This window comes from Taudactylus pleione, unplaced genomic scaffold (assembly GCF_031769625.1).
Source record: "Taudactylus pleione unplaced genomic scaffold, aTauple2 ptg000238l, whole genome shotgun sequence".
NCBI lineage: Eukaryota > Metazoa > Chordata > Amphibia > Anura > Myobatrachidae > Taudactylus > Taudactylus pleione.
Window position 1 is genome coordinate 6,341,981 of NW_028284640.1, and position 20,298 is coordinate 6,362,278.

At 46.7% G+C, this 20,298-nt stretch overlaps 1 protein-coding gene across 2 annotated transcripts in view; it reads left to right on the forward strand.

Moving 5' to 3' along the window:
• Window positions 1-1,048: 1,048 nt before the first annotated feature.
• The window catches only part of RNASEH1 (ribonuclease H1), a 35,546-nt gene continuing 16,296 nt past the window's right edge, over window positions 1,049-20,298 (forward strand). Inside the window, exons 1-6 of one of the 2 annotated variants that reach the window (XM_088479525.1) lie at window positions 1,049-1,292; window positions 1,837-2,032; window positions 2,288-2,409; window positions 6,335-6,514; window positions 7,482-7,581; window positions 8,952-9,006. In XM_088479525.1, coding sequence (XP_088335651.1) covers window positions 1,899-2,032; window positions 2,288-2,409; window positions 6,335-6,514; window positions 7,482-7,581; window positions 8,952-9,006 — 591 coding nt within the window. In that variant the 5' untranslated portion in view covers window positions 1,049-1,292; window positions 1,837-1,898. The remainder of the gene's footprint in view (window positions 1,293-1,836; window positions 2,033-2,287; window positions 2,410-6,334; window positions 6,515-7,481; window positions 7,582-8,951; window positions 9,007-20,298) is intronic. The other variant, XM_088479526.1, reaches the window with a different exon arrangement.

A 20,298-nucleotide genomic window follows, 5' to 3' on the forward strand; every position in this document is an offset into this window, starting at 1 on the left:
TAGGTCATGTTGGAGGGACCCACATGCATGCTGGTAGTGTCAAGATGCCCTTCACCGAGCGTACCGACGTCACCTCATTCTCTACTATCCGCGTTGACATAGAGGGGGATCTATAATTGTAAGCTTGCGAGCAGGACCTTCCTACTTATATATCTGTCTGTTACCCAGTTTTGTTCTATTAATGTTTACAATTGTAAAGCACAACGGAATATGCTGCGCTATATAAGAAACTGTTAATTATAATAATAATATAAACCTGTGGCAAGTGAAGTGAGCCGCGAGGGTACAAATTTCTTCTTTTGGTGGCCTTTATGGGCATGGGACCACACTCCACGTCACTTCCAGGTCCTTAGGAAATAAGTTCAACCCGTGCATGATACTTCCCTACAATCAGACATGGTCATGTGACAAAACAAGCCGCCACACCTCCAACTCAGGTATTTTCCAAAACTCCCCTCATTTATGCCTCTTCTGTGTCCTCTGAGGCAGAGCCGTAACTTGGGCTCTGAGCGCCATGTGCTGGCTCCGTCCTCTTTGCTCTTGACGTCATGATGTCGCGCATAAGGGGGCGGGGCTTGCTATGGGCAGCTGGAATTATGGCTGGGTGCCTGCCTGTAGCGTCCTGCAGCCAGAAGCAAGGGCCATGGGGTGGCAATGGTGCTGACCTCTGAGCCCGGCGCTCTGTGTGGCAACACACCCCGTTACGGCACTGCTGGCCCTAAACTCTGGAAAGTAATACATTGTAAAGTGAACTACCAGCCACTCAGCTCCTGTCATGTTACAGGTTCTATTTGAAAAATGACAGGAGCTGATTGGTTGGTAGTTTATCACTTTACAGTGCGTAGTACCGGCCGCTGCGCTGATATTACATTGGGAAGTTGGGAAAAGCTCAAGTGGGAGAGGTGCACACGTGGTCGTCCTCCCCCCTCCACTCCACTTTTTCGTGCACAGGAGCAGCATGTCTGTCTGTGTGTAGTACATTCACTGCGGTGTGTTCTCACGTGTTCTGCACATACATCGTGTCTCGGATGCCGGGCACGGGCAGCCTGTGATTTGGGCACGGTGAGGTGACGTCACACGCACGTGGGCGCCTCTGCCGTTTCGCGTTATCATCATTGTGCCACTCCTCGCTCTCCGTAGTCCGTACGTACATATGAGTCTGCCCTCCAACAGGATTCTGCCCGCCCCGGGCCGTGATACACAAGAAGCAGCAGTAGCAGTCTGTCCGGTGCCTCTCTGCGCTCCCTGCGGGTGTAGGTGAGGGAGAGGGAGAGGGAGAGGGAGAGGTAGAGGTGTGTCAGCTTCCACTTACCCTAATGATACAGTGTCTCTTCCACAGTCCTGTAGTACAGAGCCCAGGTTATCACCTCACTCCCAACTCGCATCCCACTGTCATCGTCATTTACTTATTACAGCGGCTGCATTGTTATATACCCCTTCTATCTGTTGTGTTCCTTAATGGCATGTAACTAAACTAAACACCTCACAATGTACCTGCCCGTGACTGATAAGATGCCAACCTTCCTGTACTAAGGTTCAGGACACAGCTGCCATCACATACTGCCCTATAATATTCTGATTACACACATCTGACCACAACACAAATGACCAGAACACAAGTCTTGGACTTCGTTATGAAACTCTTGTGGTGCCTGATTAATATATTTTATTTTTTATATTTACAATCACACCCTCTACTATTATGTTACTTTGTATGGAGTACTAGTTCTCCATTTCCATAACTGCTGGGCACCTGTACTACCATAGTAAATGTATGCAGCCCTGGGAGTCCCTCCTGCTGTGACTGACTTGCTCTTTTATTTCTATGCCCTTTAGGATGCACAGTGCATAGTGCCCAAAGTAGGTCGACTGCTCCAGCTTAGGCTTGTCTATAGGATATGTTCCAGATTCCTGCCAGCATTTTGTCTTCTGCATGTTTGCTTCGTGTGACCTTACCGGGCGTGCTGAGTAGTGTGCGGACAATGTTCTACGCTGTGAGGAGAGGACGGAGTCCTGGAGTCTACAACACGTGGTGTGTCCAGCAATATGTGTTATTAATGGGATTATAGACTGTCCTGTGTCCCTAGCCAGTGGCTTTATCTTTGATGGATCCTTTTTGGTGGGGACAGATTTAAAATGACTACATAATCTGTATCCCTGCTTGCATTGGACCCTGTTCACTACTCCAATGTGGGAATGTGTTTAAGTACCATACCTATAGTCTGATTTCGGGAACAGATGATCAACTTTTATTTGCTATCAATATTTCAGTGTTTTATTGTTTCAGGGATGAGTGTAAAGAACAGGTAGACCGATTTCCATTGGCCAGGTACAAGAAGTTTGCTTCAGAGGATGACGCCTGGAAGTTTGTAAGGGACAACCAGGAAGCTACCTCTGATCTTAAAGAAAGTAAGATATCTAAAATGTTGAAGAAATATCTATGGCCAAGATTCTCGGGGGCAAGGGCGGGGGTCTGCAGCGGTGGCAATAGGGCAAGTCTAAAGTGGGGCCAGTAGCTGGTAAAATTGCCTCTTGGGTCATTCAACGTTCTAAACATCTCAAAGCTCTTTCTATTGTATCCGGTATATTAGTGAGAGAGTAATCTGACAATAACTGAGTGCCATTTACATCGTTCGTCTCCTGAATGAAATATTGGCATGCATCGTATTTTTTTTTTTATCATATCCCTAATGTTTGCAGTTTGTACAGTATGTACAACACATTAATAAGAATGTTTTTCACTTATTTTATACTGTTCTCACAATCTCTTGTTAAGTCCCTATACACTAGACCAGTGGATCCCAATCTTTTTTGAATCATGGCGCCCTAGTGCCTCAGTATTGTTTTCACAGCACCCCTAAGCCAAAAGTTTGGTATTGAGAAATTGCAAAACATGCAGTGAAGTAGTACAGTGACGTAAATTGTGCTTACCTGTCATCCTTAGGTTTGGTTATATAGTAGTGGACAGGTTTATGCACATATTTACATTACATTGACCATAAAGAATTTGATTTGGTGCTGGACCACCAACCCCAAGCACCTCTGCAAGTGTTCCGAGGCACCCCAGGGTGCCGCGGTGCACAGTTTGGGAACCACTGCACTAGACAATAATTTGAATGATTTGGCTGATTCCGACACATCGGAACGACAAATCGTTAAGTGTGTATGCACTATGCGCTCCAGCGGTGTCGTTTGTCGCATCTTCAGATCATTTGTACATGCAGGAAGATCTGGCAATCTTAACGATTCCCCTGCAAATCGTGCAGTGTGTACGCTCTACCAAACAACCAGGTGTTATGGTTACATTATATAGTTAACAATCTAACCACCAAACTATACATGATATATTGTTGGGTCATTTGTTAGATTACACAGTGTATGCACTAGATTGTTTTCCCGGGAATTCAAGGGAAATCGTTGACATCTCATAGTTTGTAAGTCGTCTAGTGTGTACCTAGCCAGCGGCGGAACTAGAGAGTGGTGGGCCCATGTGCAAGAATATGCTTTGGGCCCCCCTATGCAGTGCCCCCCAGAAGTGGTTCACCCTATGCAGTGCCCCCCAGAAGTAGTTCACCCTATGCAGTGCCCCCCAGTAGTAGTCCCCCTATGCAGTGCCCCCAGTAGCGCTCCCCCCCCACTATGCAGTGTCAGTTCCCTTGCACCTTACACAAAAAAAAACAAAATGCACAACTTACCTGAATCCCCGCTCCTGCCACGACCGCTGCTGTCCGCTCCTCCCGGCCTGCTCTGCAATGTGGGAGAGATGTCATGACGTCTCTCCCATCACCCGCTGTGGGGGGAGCCGGACTCCTCAGTCAATGAGTCTGTCTCACTCTCATTGGCTGCTATAACAAATTTGTTGCTGTGTAGTGCAGACCGCTCTCACTGCCGTCTGCACTATTTAAATACTGTTGGGCCTGGGGTACACTGGCAGCGGGTGCAGTGACGCTGTTGGATGCAGGCGGCTATAGGCCCCTGCACCACAGCAGACCACAGACTGCGCCGCTAGTTCTGCCACTGTACCTAGCCCAATGCTGGGTACGCTCTAGACAACTTGCAAACGATGTAATGTCATCAATGATTTCCCTTGAACTCCCCGGCAAACGATCTAGTGTGCAGTTGAACTTTTCTGCCAGCGCTTGGAGATGACCTAATATCTAATCGCTTGGAATTCCTGATCTCCCCATACTGTAAATAGGACCAGAGTTTTCTTACCCAGGTTACCAGTTTACACTGCCTCTTAACCCGGGTCCTTTCCATGTCCAACCCTGGCTGCTACCTGTGTTGGATTCCCGGGTTATTTTTTTGGACCCTTTTCCACTGAGCTGCGACTGAGTAGACCCGGTATAACTGGAGAAAGAATTTAACAAGTGCATGATGTGCCTATTTTTCTCCTTTGGGAGGGTATTAATAAGTTTGATGAGAGATAAAATTGTGAGACATAAAGGGGGGGATGTACTAAGCCGTGAAAGTGGAGAGGGATAAAGTACCAACCAATCAGCTCCTAACTGTCATTTTTCAAGTCTTATGCCGGGTACACCCGATATTTCATCTGATCTGACTGGATTGGACGGCATATCGGGCACATAGTCTAGTGTGTACCCTCGCACGCTCTGGTCATCGTCGGTGACATTGCACGCCGAATGCAGCATGGCTCCTGCACTTAGCGGGTCCCGTCGTTAAACGTGTACCCAGCTTAAGTACATCAGTCTCAAAGTACCAACCAATCCGCTCCTAACTGTCACTTTACAGGTGTTTGAAAAATCAGTTAGGAGCTGGTTGGTTGGTACTTTATCTTTCACAATTGTATCTCCAAACTTTTATAAATACCCCCCTTAATACCAACATTGTTTACAAAAGTGCACTTCCCATTAGAAGATGATACTTAAGATTAAACTCAAAATGTAGTTTTGGGTTGAATGTATAAATTGTATTACTTACTGTTAGTGTTGCTGTCTTTGAATCCAGCAGGTCCCAATGCCAATAATTGGACAGCACTCTACCTGTCTAACTAGGGAAAATTCACTAGGTACTGTAACTCATGAATCACAATACAATCCTTATGTTTGTATCCTATATACATATATAAATAACATGAGGCTCGAGTAGAATTCAATAGTAAGTACTATTTACTGATTAGCATCAAAATTGTGTAGCGATATGTAATACAATGTAATCATCTAAGATTTGCAACAATAAAGACAAGGAATAAAAAAGTGTAATTTTTAGAAACCTGTTCTACTTGGCAGGGAAGGAAGTCCAGTAACTTGTGCTTATATTGCCAGCAGTCTGAGTGTCCTTAAAAAGCATAATAATACTTGACTTTGCTAATATCAATAGCTGATGTTAATATCAATAGCTGAAATGTGGTAAAAAGATCACTCTCAAGAATTTAGTGGACTCGATCCATGGTTCATATGTACAACTTTAGTTAAAAAAAAAAACAAAAAAAAAACTGGTCACCAATAACTCTGTAGCAGTTAATCTGAGTATAAGTATTACCTCCGTTGCAATGTGAAGACTATTGATGGCATCCCAGCAGAGGAGGTATACAGTCGATAAACTCCAATTGTCTCCTAATGCGCTGGGGTATCTGCCTGGCTTTTATCAGTAGAACTTGTTGGCAACTGACATATGGAATAGCCTTATGAGGCTGTACAGGTGGCGCAATCTGTGTTGGTAGACCCTGATGGTTCAAACCCGTAAAATTTCAGAATGCGGGCAAGTGACGGCCGTTTCTGGATGTAAACTGCAGTGCTGCGCTGACACTTGCAGAAGCCTGATCTGGTTACTGAGCTAGCTGCAGGCAAGTCCTCTGTATGGTCAGGTAAGATGCCTGGTCCGGTCACTGAGCTAGCTGCAGGCAAGTCCTCTGTATGGTCAGGTAAGATGCCTGGTCCGGTCACTGAGCTAGCTGCAGGCAAGTCCTCCGTATGGTCAGGTAACACTAAAGAGGTGCTGACGTCAATGTGTTTAGTCTCCTGGGCAATGGAGACTTTTTCCAAGACCACCTCCTGTCTATGCTGCCAATGGCTGGCCTATTTACCTGTACTAGCATTTTATATATGAATATTAATTTGAAAAGCTCCAGCATAGTCAGTAGCTCTTTACATTGCTCTATCTGCATATAGCAGTCATACAGTTTCTCTATAGAGAGAGCAGCCCCAGACTATTGGACCACTTGCCGGATCGGATGCACACCATGGTAACCTAAAATATAGTATCCCTTGTAGTGATCTCTAACCTAACTGTACTTCTTTTTTTTTTTTTTTTTTTTAATTTATTTAAGCGACACGTGAATGGGTTGTCACAAGTTTTTCTTTTTCCCTTACAGGTAGCTGTGATGTCCAGAGCTCTCTTCCACAACGGGTTGATCTTGCGAAATCTCCTTACCGGCCCAAAAGACCACTTCCTCAAACCGCAAGCTCCTCTACTAGTCCGTCATCTCCTAAACGGATCAAGCTCATTGATGCCAGCTCCCTGCCGTCCTACAATGGGCAATTTACTCATATGGGTATATTCTTCTGCCCCCTCTTTATGTTCTAAAGTGTAACCTCCAAAAAGCATTGCTTGAAAGTAGTTGAGGTGCTTTCTCCCCTCCCCGTCCCTTTAATGTTTTTGAAAGTCTGTACTTTGGATGCCTGTCCAGCCAGTAAAGTAAGCATTGCTTTACTTCATGTGTCATAGTCTGTACAATCTGAGATGAGTAACCAAGTAGGCAAGATCACTTGTTATCAAGATTAATATGTTTCTTTGCATGTTGAACTGAATATTTATAAGATCATGTCTCATGGCCATGTTATGGCGCATGAATTTTTAAATGTTATAGGCCCAGATTTAAAATTGTACGCTAATGCCCCTGCTGCGTCTGTGTATGCAGCTACTATGCTAAAATATGCAAATGGCGCAGACGCTGATGAATGTATTGAAATGACCACCCGGAGCGTCGCAAATCCAAGAAGCTGCGTACAAAGTCGTCCGCAGATGTTTGGTACAAAGTACGCAACCTAAGTTTTTCAACATATGGATACTCTCATCCCATGCAGTGCATTTCTTTACATTTATTGTAGGTTAGGTATCTGTCTAGCATGGTCATCCCATTCCTAGCCTCATCCTGCTCCCGCCCCATCACTTCTCCACCCCCTCCATCCACTGCTCCGTCCCACCTGCTGTGCTGTTTGTTGCTCTGTCCCACTCCATCCCTCCCGTAACTGTGTACTTACCTCCCAGCAGGTCCAGTCTCCCTAGCAGTGGGAGCCGTTGGTGGGGTGTCATGTGCCACTGCGCATGTATGTGGGAGACTGGACAGACTTTAGGAGATTTTTTTTTTTTATATCTCGATCTAAAATGTGATCTAATTATAGTGCACGTGTGTGATCAAGTTCTGAAACCAGACAGAAATGAGCCAGTTAACTTTATTTCACACCATTAATACAACTATTAGAATATAATATTCAGCAGTAACATTGATATCTTTACAGGCGATTCTACAGTTGTGTACACTGACGGCTGCTGTTCACGGAATGGACGACTAAAGGCACGAGCTGGAATTGGGGTTTACTGGGGTCCACATCACCCTCTGTAAGTGACATCACCAATTATAGTGAAATTTTGTTCTTTAAGTAGAGATGAGTAAATAAAAAAAAAAGTGTTGCCTTTTTCTTCAGGGTCCATAGGGCTCCACAGGGGAGACAATGGGGTGTAGGTGTAACTTGGAGGACCGGACACCAGCAGCAAAGATTTTCAATCCCAGAATGCTCCGGTCCTTCCCCCTATACCTCGCCCACAGTGGGGTATTGCAGTGGTCTCGAAAAAGAAGGGTCAACACTGCAAATATTGACTTTGCCTAAACTTAATGTAATTGACAATAAAAACCTTTTACACTTATGAAATGCTTGTAGTTTAACTTCAGTATACCATAGTAACATCTGACAAAAAGGTCTAAAAACACTGAAGCAGCAAACTTTGTGAAAACCAATACTTGTGTCATTCTCAAAACTTTTGGCCATGGCTGTATTGCATTGTGGTTGCCCGCAATCATCTAGAAACATGATGGTTACCATCTTGTCGTCATGGGCAACACCTTTTATGTTTAACACCAGATTTCAGTAACTTTACCCCCACTTTTTAGTCTTGAGTTCTGCCAATTACTTGTACCTTTCTGTGTGGGCAATACACTATGTTCTGGGGGTGGTCGTTAGGGAGCTGTATATTTTGAAGTAATGTTTTTTTATGTATGCTAATGTGCACATTATCTCATGCCATACATCTGCTCAGTGGAGACTAAACCTCCCCTTGTTAGTGCGGAGTGTGTGTGACCCCCCCCTTGTTAGTGCGGTGTGTGTGACCCCCCCCCCTTGTTAGTGCGGAGTGTGTGTGACCCCCCCCCCCCTTGTTAGTGCGGAGTGTGTGTGACCCCCCCCCCCCCTTGTTAGTGCGGAGTGTGTGACCCCCCCCCCCCTTGTCAGTGCGGAGTGTGTGACCCCCCCCCCCCTTGTCAGTGCGGAGTGTGTGACCCCCCCCCCCCTTGTCAGTGCGGAGTGTGTGACCCCCCCCCTTGTCAGTGCGGAGTGTGTGCGACCCCCCCCCCCCCCCTTGTCAGTGCGGAGTGTGTGCGACCCCCCCCCCCTTGTCAGTGCGGAGTGTGTGCGACCCCCCCCCCTTGTCAGTGTGGAGTGTGTGCGACCCCCCCCCCCCCCTTGTTAGTGCGGAGTGTGTGCGACCCCCCCCCCCTTGTTAGTGCGGAGTGTGTGCGACCCCCCCCCCCTTGTTAGTGCGGAGTGTGTGTGAGCCCCCCCCTTGTTAGTGCGGAGTGTGTGTGAGCCCCCCCCTTGTTAGTGCGGAGCGCGTGTGACCCCTCCCCCCCTTGTTAGTGCGGAGTGTGTGACATATCACCAGACTTTGTTACATCTATTTAAGTTTAGAGAAATATGGTTTACTATGTTAAACAGGAATGTGGCGGAAAGGCTGGAAGGAAGACAAACCAATCAGCGAGCAGAGATACAGGTAACTTACTACTTACCTTGTTCCACTGAGTCTTTATATTTATACATAATGTGCAGCAATTGTTATATTCATTTAGTGATGGAAGGGAAAAATTAATGAAACTCTTCCAAACTGTATAAATGTACTAGTTTGTGAAAATGGGAATAAGCTAATTAAAATGTACACCTTATTGCATGGTTGTTCAACTGTTGTGGAACAACACATCCCAGTATGTCATGCCACAGTTTTTCCATTGGGGAATACTAAAACTGTCAGGGCATACTGTCATGTGTAGTTCCACAACAGCTGGAGGGCCGCGTGATGAACACTCTACCTTTATTGTATTGTTGGCCCATGGATGTTTGATTAAACATACAGATGTGTCCTCATACACGATTGCTGCCCTTCTCAGCGCACCAGGTCCTGTGCAGCTTGGCTTGCGCTGATGTAAAAGTGTTGCATATCAAATTGATGCAGTCTCATGAAGCAGATTGTAACATCCGTTTGAGAATAAGACTCCTGACAAAAAAAGACGCTTGGTGCAAGCCGAGTCGCTCGGTGCCTGGTGGCTCACTCTCCCCAGGTGTCTCACGCTGCAGTGACTTATTGAGGCTAGATGTATAAGGACACATCTGTGTATATATAAATTCATGCTAACTTTATTCACTGATTGCCGAAAAAGTCAACATTTCTTTTTCGTCCTAACTGGGGAACACTGCAGACTGTGGGACTATAGGCAGCTGGAGGAGTTGGCACGAAACAGTTAAACTATTGGAGCTGGAACTCCCCAGCCTCTGAGCTCTCCCACCTGTTTTGTATTTAGTGTTCTCTTGAGAGGCACGAAGACTTGGTGCTTAGGGGGTTTATTTTATTTATTTATGGTCCAAATCTTTCTCCACTAGTCTAGGTTACCTGCATCCCCTTATGGGATCAGGCTCTGGGGGAAGAGGTGTTCGGACTGCACCGGGATCCTCATCACTAACAACTATGCTGGCGTCGCACCCAGGATCACGGCTTGTATAGTAACGGCGCCACAACCTACAAACAGTAGCGCTTGACGGGCGAGCGGCACTCCTCATATTGGTACACACTGGTTCAAATCTCATACCAGGCATGAGGTATAACCCATTACTGGGAGCACAGCCTTCTGCTGGTTCCTGGTACTTTTGTTTTGTACAGCGGCTTTAATTTAACTTGTTAGCTGCCACAGCGTACTGCGATAGAGCTGGGTGGCCAAGGAGGAAAACTTTTTTACTCTGAACCCAAAGCCTGCTACTGAAGGTTCCGGTCCTACCTGGGAACATTACTAGGAGCATAGCTTTCTGCTGGCTCCCACTGCACATAGTTTTACTTTACAGCACTGCTTTATAGCGGTGGCCTTTTTGGTTTAACTAGCGGCCGCCCCAGCCTCCTGCGGTGGTGCTGGGTGGGCGACGGGGGAAGTTTCTATTTTTGACAAGACCAGAGACTGCTTTTCAGGCTCCAGTTCTCCATGTGTCCATTAAAGGCAGCACAGCCGCCTTCTGACTAGGTCTGCTTATTTTAAATTTGATGTTTTTTTTATTTTTTATGGCAGCCTCTATTTTGGTAGTACCACTGCTTGTTTTATGGCCACCTCCGCTTCCAGCACTGGGAGGCCAAGTGGATAATCACTGTTTTATAAACCAGCGGTGAGCTGGGCAGCTGCTTAGCATGTACAGTACACTGGCAGCATCTTCAGGAATTATATACCCAACCCAGGTGCTATGTGAGTCTGCTGGGCAGTGTGGGTAAGTGTGCTACCCTTTTAAGTATAACCTAGCTTGAGTTATCTGGGGCCATTGCTGAGAGCACTGCCTTCTGCTGGCTTTCGGTCACCTTACTTTATTTAAAAAAATGTTGTGACATTTTCGGGACATTTTTGCCCCTTCTTGTGGAGGCTACTTCTACAGAACCCCTCTTTCAGGTGCATGTGGTGCTCTGATGTTTGGCCCTGTAGGAACTCTGTTTACAGTTGCTTTTAAAAAAACAAAAAACGTAAAAAAAAACTCCTTGATTAAGTCAGGGAGAGAGTACGCTTAGATTTGCTGATCCCTCTATGGATTGAGCATCCAGGCCCCACAAGGCTTTAAGGAACGGTTCTGTTCAGGTAGTGCTGAGTGAGTAGAATGACTCTGATGATATAGAGCGGGCCTTTCGGAGCTCCGATCCTCCCTGGTAAATTTTCAGTCCACCCTATTTTCTTAACAGGTAGTAAAGGGTCGGTAGGTGATGCCCACAGCCTAACTTTTGGGCTATTAACAGGGTTCCCGGTAGTGTTTGACGGTTAACAGTGCCCCTGGTCACTGACCTTGCATGGTCTGTATCAAGGAGCAATTATTGGATGGCGTTGCCCTCTCCGAGGGGCATCCTTTCTGTCACGGTTGGTAGTAATCTATGCATTTTTGCTGAATGCGAAATATAATTTTGCTGGACTGCTATCTTTTAGAGTTACCTATACTCTAAGTTGTGTTGTAAAACTGGACGATACCTCTGTATTGGTTTAGTTTAACACAATGGTTGTGCTGATTGGCTTTATTGCCCAACAGTCAAGAAATACTGGTATTTCCTTTGCCTTTAGTTCTTAGAACTTTGGGTAATGTTTGTTCGTTATCTATCTTCTGTGTAATTTCTTTAATCTCCTATGTTTACATTGGAGTGTTTAAATACTGCCCAACCTGCCCTTTAATGGGATACAGTTTCCGGTCAGTTTTTGCTAGATGTGTATACACTTGTCGAAAATAAGCTGGGTTCTACCCCTTCCCAGTATATTATACGGAGTATGGTGCACTAATATATAGAGAGCGAGATGGCTAGCTTGATATATACATGAGGTGTACTAGTATAGAATATAGAGAGCGCCAGCGAGATGGTTAGCGTTATATACACATGAGATACATATTCACAGCCCATCTTAGTCTTTTGTGTTTTTCGGTTCTGCACTCTCGGTGGGGTATGCGGTCAGGATGCTGGAGGGCGGGATGCTGGACGTCAGTATACCGATGCCGGAATCCCAACGCCTGTCAGAATGCCGATGCCGTTATCCCGAAGAGATCAAGATACAGACGTCTGCATCCAGACCGCCGGCATCCCGAGGGTAAGTATGCGGGTTAGGTTAGGCCAGGGATGTGGGGGGGTTAGGTTTACGGACCTCCCGGGGCTGGAGGGAGGGAGGGGGGGGGGGGTAGGGTTAGGCAATGACTGAGGAGGGTTAGGCTGTGGGGAGGGGGGGTTAAGCACCACCCTGGGAGGGTTAGGTTTAGGGTGCGGGAAGAGGGATTTGGTTTAGGCACCACCGGGGGAGGTTAGGGTTAAGCACCGCCAGGGGAGGGTTAGTAAGGGTTAGACTACTTACCGGCCTCTGTCGGTATTCTGAACATCGGGATGCCACCGTTGGTTTTATGGCATCCCGACCATCAGTAAATCGTATGTATTCCCTCGGAGGCAGAGCTGTTTTTTTGTCATAACTGTATCTGGCAGTTAGTTCCTTAATTGCCTGGAGCTGATTTTTGCCTGGAGCTGATTTGACTTTATTTCTCTTCTTGAGGAGGTGGACATTCAAATTGTTCTGGTTTCTGTCTGTTATTTGTTTCTGATGTAGGGCATTATCTTATGATGATGTGGCCTGTATCTATTTGATCATTTAATTTTTATGTGCAGCTGTCGCTTATCCAACCTACCTGCATGAATCCAGATGACCAGATGTACGACAAGATCGTAAGTACTTAGTACACCGGTTTGCGTTGTTTTCTAGTTCCTGACACATCAGTAGTCAGTCCAGGAAGGATCACACACAGGTGGTCTGTGGGGTTGTCTGCCCTTCATCTCTAGTTCTTCCTTTAGCAGAATTTTCTTACCTTGGATAGGAGATTATTGGTGGAACGCCCAATGTTTCCACCGCTTCTGTAGCAAGAGTTCTACCACACAGCCTTCTCAGTTGCGGTTGGTACCTTTTGGGTGTCCTACCAGGACCTCTATTTTCGCCTGCTGTGGGTGGATTTATTACTCTGTACTCTCCCATCCTAGGGGCTTGAATTTATGCTGTAATCTTCTGCCTAGGGGGTTAGAGTTTCAGGTTCACAGCTCTCTCAGGGCCTAGTTACTGAGCTTCTCCTAGTCCTCGGACTTTACTATCCTGGGGGCTAAGCCCATAGGGTGACTGCTGCCATTGGTCAGGTCCCCAGCAGGTTTGTCTGTATTTCATGCATCTATGCTGGACATAGCCAGATTTTTTTTAATTCTGTTTTTCTTTGATCAACCTTACCCTCCTACTGCTGTCTGGCAGGAGCAGTGTATAGTCATTCCCACGATATTTGGTTTGCTGAGGTGTCACTATTCTACGTTTTCTATGTCCTGGGTCTGTGACTCATAACGCAGTGTCGCCTACAGTGTCATGAATCGGGATCTTACCCGGCAATGCACATCATTAAACATAGGGATCTGGCAACTGGAGTTTGTGGTCATATCTGGGACGAGCTGTGGACAGTTTTCTGGAACTCCTTTCCACAGACCTGTACTACAGTACAACTTCTGGCACGAGGCCAGTCGGTCGGTGTGAATGTTATTTTTCCAACCTTATGGGACCAATTATTTGGTACTTTTGGAGCTTTTTCCCTCTGCTTTTTTGGATTTTGAGTTAATAATCTGTCTTGGGTTCCCTGGCGTTGACTTGTGTCCTCTGTCAGAGTACCAATGTGTAATTGCAGAACAGCAATATCTCGGCTGGAATTGTCTATGCAGGGCAGTCCTTCCTATTAAGTTCCAAATTCTCTGGAGGGTGCAGACACGGCTGGACACTTCTTGGGAGATGTGGCATATCCATTTATTGTTGGGTGGTTGTGCTCATTGGTGCAGACCCCGCTGTCCACGCTGACACTTCACACATTTGCTGATGTCCAGGTCCCTGACTGTTCCATTTCTGTGGGATGCTCTGTTCAGGGTTGTGGGTGCTTCCATTTTCATTCCTGTGACTTGCAGTATTGTCGGTCAGAGTATCTGGGTCAAATGTGTTTGGCTGTCCTTGGTCATATGTGTATCTTCCGGCATGTAGCTCCTTAGGGGGTTTGCTTCCGACCTGGTATTTCCTCTTTTAGTCCTTCTCTGTTTTCTGTAGCTGTTTTCCTTAGAGTTTTTGTTAGCTCCTACCCTTGGTGACTATGCTTCTGTGTATTATTCCCTAGTTTCAGCCCCTAGACTGTTCTGTCAGGACTGAGCTGGTAGTTTTGCATGGCTTTCTGTTTCATCTTGCGGTTTCTTCTGGGTTTATCAGCATTACGACCGGGTTGGCTCAGGGTCTCTGACTCTCAGGTAGCATTTCAGGTCTTCCGGCTGGTCTGCTTTTCTGCAGCATGTGCCGCATATTCGGACTCCGGTTAAGTGTTGGGACCTCACTTGACCTTGGCAACGTTTCCGTTTCCTTGGACAATGGCATTCTGTTGCCATTGTTTCAGCTCAGCAGTGCTTGCAGCTCCGTCTGCTTGTTCTACTTTTCTATTTATTGTCTGAGCGATATTCTGCTCTTCTCCGTTTTTCAGTCCTTTCCTCTTCTTTGACCTTCTTTGAGATTTGCGAGTTCTGTGGCTCCCACAGTGTTAATTCCATGGGGCAGGCCTACCTTCCAGTGGTCTGTGACTTGCGGGCTCCCTTCTGCTATTCAGTGCATTTCTGTCCCTTTGGGTTGGCCAGTGTCTGGTCCTCTCCGGATGCTTTGCAACTGGGTGCTTTGGTTGGCTGCTTAGTTCTCTGTATAGTTTTTTTTTCTTCCCCTTTCATGTTCCACTCTCTTTTTATCCTTCTATGTTTTGGGCACGGCTGGTGCAGGACACCCCACACCCCTTTCCTTTTTGAGGCTTGCTTTGAATTGTCTGTCTGCAGTGTTCCTCAAATGGGACAAAAGATTCATGGGTAACTCTTCTATATAGACTGGAGCAGGGGAGCCTGGGTATCAACTAGTTAATTTTTATTTTTTTTAACCCAATAGCATAGGCTCCCTCTCCCCTATACCCCGCCACCTCAGACAGAGACACAGTTTTAGTTTGGTGCCTAAGGGGTGGGCACGTTTTTGGGGGGCTGCTACTGCAGCCTCTGCTTAGTTCACAGGTTCCCAAACACTGTCCTCAAGGTTCCCCAACAGTTCAGGTTTTAGAGATATCCATGGTTGAGCACAGGTGACTTAATTATTACCTCAGTCAATTTTGATTTAACCACCTGTGCTTAATCATGGATATCTCTAAAACCTGAACTGTTTAGGTACTTTGAGGACCGTGTTTGTGAACCTCTGGCTTGGTTAATTTTTCTTCTACTGAGGGGGCAGTGGGTCAGTGCCATTGACTCCCCCATCACCGCTCCACAGCTTCCCCTGTTTCAATGGCTGAAGCAATGGCAACAGGGTTACAGACAGGATCCCAGCCACGGCTGGGTCGCCGGGGACAGGTAAAAGGCGTCTGTCCAGCTGGACCTTCTGTCTCAGGGCCCTTGTCTGCACCCAGACCTCGGTTGCCTCACCTTGATGGGGTGGCTCTTGGGACAACCATCCTAAGGGAAAAAGGTGTCTCCGCATTGGACATTCATACTCTGCGGAACGCTTGAAACAGTCCTAGGCAAGGATCTATCGCCAAGTCTGGCAAACCTACTATGATTGGTGTGTGGTCTGCCATCTAAATCTTCTGGATTTCCGTTAGTCTCTGATCCTGTCCTTTTTTGCGGTTGGAATTTTATTTGGGTCTTCAGCTTTCCTCCGTTAAGGTCCAGATCTCTGCATGCTCGGTTCTCTTTCAAAAAAAGATTGCCTCTTTGCTGGATGTCCAAACTTTTCTATAAGTTGTGCTTCACCTTCAACCACTGTTTGTTCTTCCAGTGGCCCTGTGAGATTTGGCTTTGGTGTTGACGGCCCTTAAGGCTTCCCCCTTTGAGCTTTTGGAAACAATGGATCATCGTCATTACCTCGGCCCGGCAAGTGTCTGTTTTGAGTGCGCTGTAGCATTGCTCTCCTTTCTGTATCTTCCACCTGCGTCGAGTGGTTCCTGACTTCCCCGGAGGTGGCCTCCTTAGATGTTTGGGCCTTCCGTGTTTATGTGGATAAGGACACAGGATATCCAGAAATCTGATTTCCTCTTTGTCCTTTATGACTTAAACTAACATAGCTGGCTGGCCTCCAAACAGACCTTGGCCTGCTGGCTTTGCATTACTATCCACCATGCCTACCTTTTGGCGGACCAACCGGCCCCGGCCTCTGTGTGCTTATTCCACCAGGTCGGTGGGAACTTCATGGGCAGCTAGGCATAGCTCATCTGCTGAGCAGCTTTGCAGGGCAACCACGTGGTCTTCCGCCCACACTTTCATCAAGTTCTAATGCTTTGATACCTTTGCATCCTCATATGCTGGGTTTGGTCGTAGAGTATTGAGCTCTGCCCTCCCTTAGATGGACTGCTTTGGGCTGTCCCATGGTTCCCAGTGTCCCCATGGCTGTAAGAGAAAAGGGGATTTTTGTCCTTACCTATTATTAGATACTTTTCTCTGAGTCCATGGGGGACACTGGGAGCCCACCCTGGCACTGGCGGGGTTTTCTGTTGGATCTTTTCCGGCTCACTTCTCAATGACTGACTTTTGTGATTGAGGTGTGTGTGCCGGTCTTCCTTCTCCTTCTTGTCCCTCTCCTTGGGCTTGTTAACTAAAGGGGGCAGGGGAAAGGGAGCCTGTGCTGCTAGGAAAAAAGATTAACGAGTTGGTGCCCAGGCTCCCCTGTATGCCCACGGTGTCCAGTGTCCCCCATGGACATCAGAGAAAAGGCTCTTAACAGGTAAGGGACAACATGACTTTTTTTTTTTTTTTTACTGAAATGCTCATCGCAGTGAGTTTAGTGATTAGTTGTACTGCCGTCTCTTTTCGGATTTGTTAGTGCGGGGGGGGGGGGGGGTGTCAGCTTCATTAGTTTAATTATTTAGTGGCTACTCCCCAGCCTTCTCTAATCCAGCAGTCTGCAGTGTTCCTCAGATGGACTCAAAGGAGTTGTTTTTATGGTCCGTACAAAAAAATGCTTTTATTTCCCCCCACCGCTCCCACAAACATATCCAAAACTTAAATTACTGTGTTACATTGTGTATAATGTATGTAAAATAAAATGGAATCTTCTCATATGGACTTTTTCTTTTTCAGGGTCCACAGGGATACCGTAGGGAAATGTGGTTGGAGTGGTCCAGGTACCAAACAGATAAACTTTCAGCTCCCAGGATGCCTTGGGTCCTCCTCCACATATACCTTGCCCCTAGCCACAGGATTCATTCAGTTTTTAGTTTGGTGCGGCAGGATTCAGGCGCACCTTTTATAATAGGGGGACTGCTCCCAAGCTTTATATTTTTTTTTATTTTCTTTTTACTTCAGAGCAAGCAGTGATAGATGTCCTAAAGGATGCCTGTGCTGCTGCTCCACCTACCCCTGCCGGCACCGCAACACCAGTAACTGGACTCGTGATGTCGGTGGGCGGGACTGCAGCCAGAAGCACGGTGACGCAGGTAAGGTGATTCTCTGCTCGCGGGGAACCACATGGCAGTCCGTACCTCCGGCGGTTGGAGACCTGCCGGAGTTTGCTGTAGTGGGGCGACTGATGCGTCCGCTTCTCCTCCAACGGGGCAAGTGAGTATGGCGTCTGGAACAGTGGTGGCGGCCATGTATAAGGATAGCGCACCCGGGGGGGGGGGATTATAAAGCATAGGGGAGGTAGGCTCTCCCTGGCAGCCCCTTCCCCAGCCCGGATGCCGATCCAGCTGAGGTCTTCCCGCATCTCGGTTGCTCTTTCTACCCTCCTCTGTATATGAGATGCCCAGCGACCACAATCAGTGCTCTGCTGAAGCTGCTGGTTTCAGGAGGTTTTGGTTCTAGTCTCCCTGTATACCTCTCCCCAGAGGCCAGGTTATGCAGCGCTCAACTCCTACCAAGCCTTGTGTTTTGAGTAGTTGATTCAAGGCCCATTGCAAGTATATGGTATATGCATTGTATGTGACTTTTGCTAGCTCTGCTGTATTGAGATACTTGGAATTAAATGGTAGTTCAGGCACTGTCTGTGATCAATTCTGAATTAAAGAGCTTCTTGATAGGGTTCTCAATTTGTTCAGAGATCTATTTAAAAAAATGGAAAACAACAATATTGTGTAATAACGTAAAAGAAGTTTGTTCTTATAGGATATATGTGTACGTTCACCCTTTAATGGTGATAAATAGACGTTTGACCCAACTTTCACCGTGGTCCTGCGGTGGTTGCAGAATGCAACGTAGAGCCTGTCAATATTGTCCGTGAGTAACTCCAGATCGATGTGTATTATTGGGGGGAAACGCATATAACAAGCCTTAATAGTGCAAATCTGAAAACCCAATGCAAGGTCCTATAAGGTCAGGTAATATACTCCCCTTGAATGGGAAATAAATTGAGCTTTGGACATTTATTTATCAGAACCAGAGGGGCCCTATCGAAAAGCTCCGACTGTACATCTGGGTCTATCGTCAGATCTCTAAGTGAACTTTGCGCCAGTCACATGCACTCTTGTATTGAAATGCTGCCTTTATTTTCCTTACTGTCAATTATAACGATCACTACTATTTCTCCTCAAACCATTTGCTGCAGGTGTGTGGGGATTTTTGTTTCTCTCTATTGTACTTCACATTGATACTTTTGAAGGCAGACACATTTACACTGATTTTATTATTTCTAAAGGTAAGTGTAAATGGGAAACTGAGGCCCCAGTGCTGGTTTCATGTAAAAGCTGTTTGGCGGGCTTGTCCTCTCAGGATTTTATACAGGATGATTTGTGTGCTATTTGTTATAAAGAACCACCTCACCAGTCCAGTCTACCAGCCCCTGTACAGGAGCCATCTTGGGTGTCCTTGTCTCAGGTTATGATGCAGGTAATGGTCTGTTTGACTGCTCCCACGCTGCCTCCCATAATGGAATATCCACAGCAGTTCCAGCCTGCTATGTTTGCCCCCCACTATACATCTTTCCTGGATGGATGTTTATGCCCACTCAAGTCAGAGTATGGCTCAGTCAGCTGCTGTGTTTCAACAAATGTTGCAGGCAAACAGACCAGTAGCCATTAAAGCGCCTAAGCAGACAATATAATTTAGTCAGTCTGCCCAGCATGTAGATTCGGAGGAGTCAGATTATGCACCGAGTTCTTCTCCAGGCTCTATCTCCGGAGAGGAGGACCATCCTTCTACAGTGGATGTCACTTCTTTGGTGAGGGTGGTCAAATCAATCCTAAATATAGAGGATGATGAGCAAGCTCCTAGACCTAAGGCTCCAGTGTTTAAACACCAGAGGGTGGTAAAAGATGAGTTTCGTAAGTCTGAGCAGCTCACTGAACTTATGGCAGAAGCATGGAGTACTCTGGATAAACTGTTCCATGTTACAAAAAGATTAGCATCTTAGTACATTCAGTAGGTGGGAAAGGATAAAAAGTGGGAAGTCCCTCCTGTGGATGCTCATGTGACACATTTAGTCAGGAGCGTTACGTTGCCTATACCATCCGTATCTTCCCTTAAAGATCCTACAGGTAGAAAACTTGAAACATGTCTTAAATCAGTGTTTTCATTGTCTGGAGCTGTACTCGGCCGGCTATGGCTGCGGCCTGGGTATCCAAGGCTGTTGAAGAATGGACAGGGGCATTGGAAGATACCAAATGCTACCAGAGAACAGCTGAGATATATTTCCCACATACGGGAAGTGGCCTCATATTTGGGAGAAGCTGCAATAGATGCTGGACTCCTGGCTTCTAAAGCATCTGCAGCTTCGGTTGTTGCTCGTAGAGCCCTTTGATTAAGATCCTGGAAAGCAGATGCGGGATCAAAGAAGGTTCTGGAATCCCTGCCTTTTTATGGAAACCTACTTTTTGGAGCAGAATTAGATAAGATGGTGGCTACTCTGGCAGCCTCAAGATCTGCAGGTCTGCCATCAATAGCTACATCAAAGCCTAGGCAATCCTCTTTTCGGTCCTTTGCCCTCAGGGAAGAGCAAAAGGACAGCCTTTCTCCATACCATCTAGTTCTCGCAGGACCGCCAAGCCACAAACTAAGGTCCTGGCCGGTCAGACATCCAGCTTCCAAGCCGGATGACAAGCCCTCCTACTTGGGGATCCCGGGGGGGGGGGGGGAGGAGGCGGCGGCGGCCGATGCCGATTTCGTCATTTTGCGGACTTCTGGCATCAAACAGATGCCTGGGTCTGAGAAGTGGCCTCTCAGGGGTATGCCCTCACTTTCCGGAGACATCCTCCCCAGACATTTTCTTTTTTGTACTACTCCCCCATC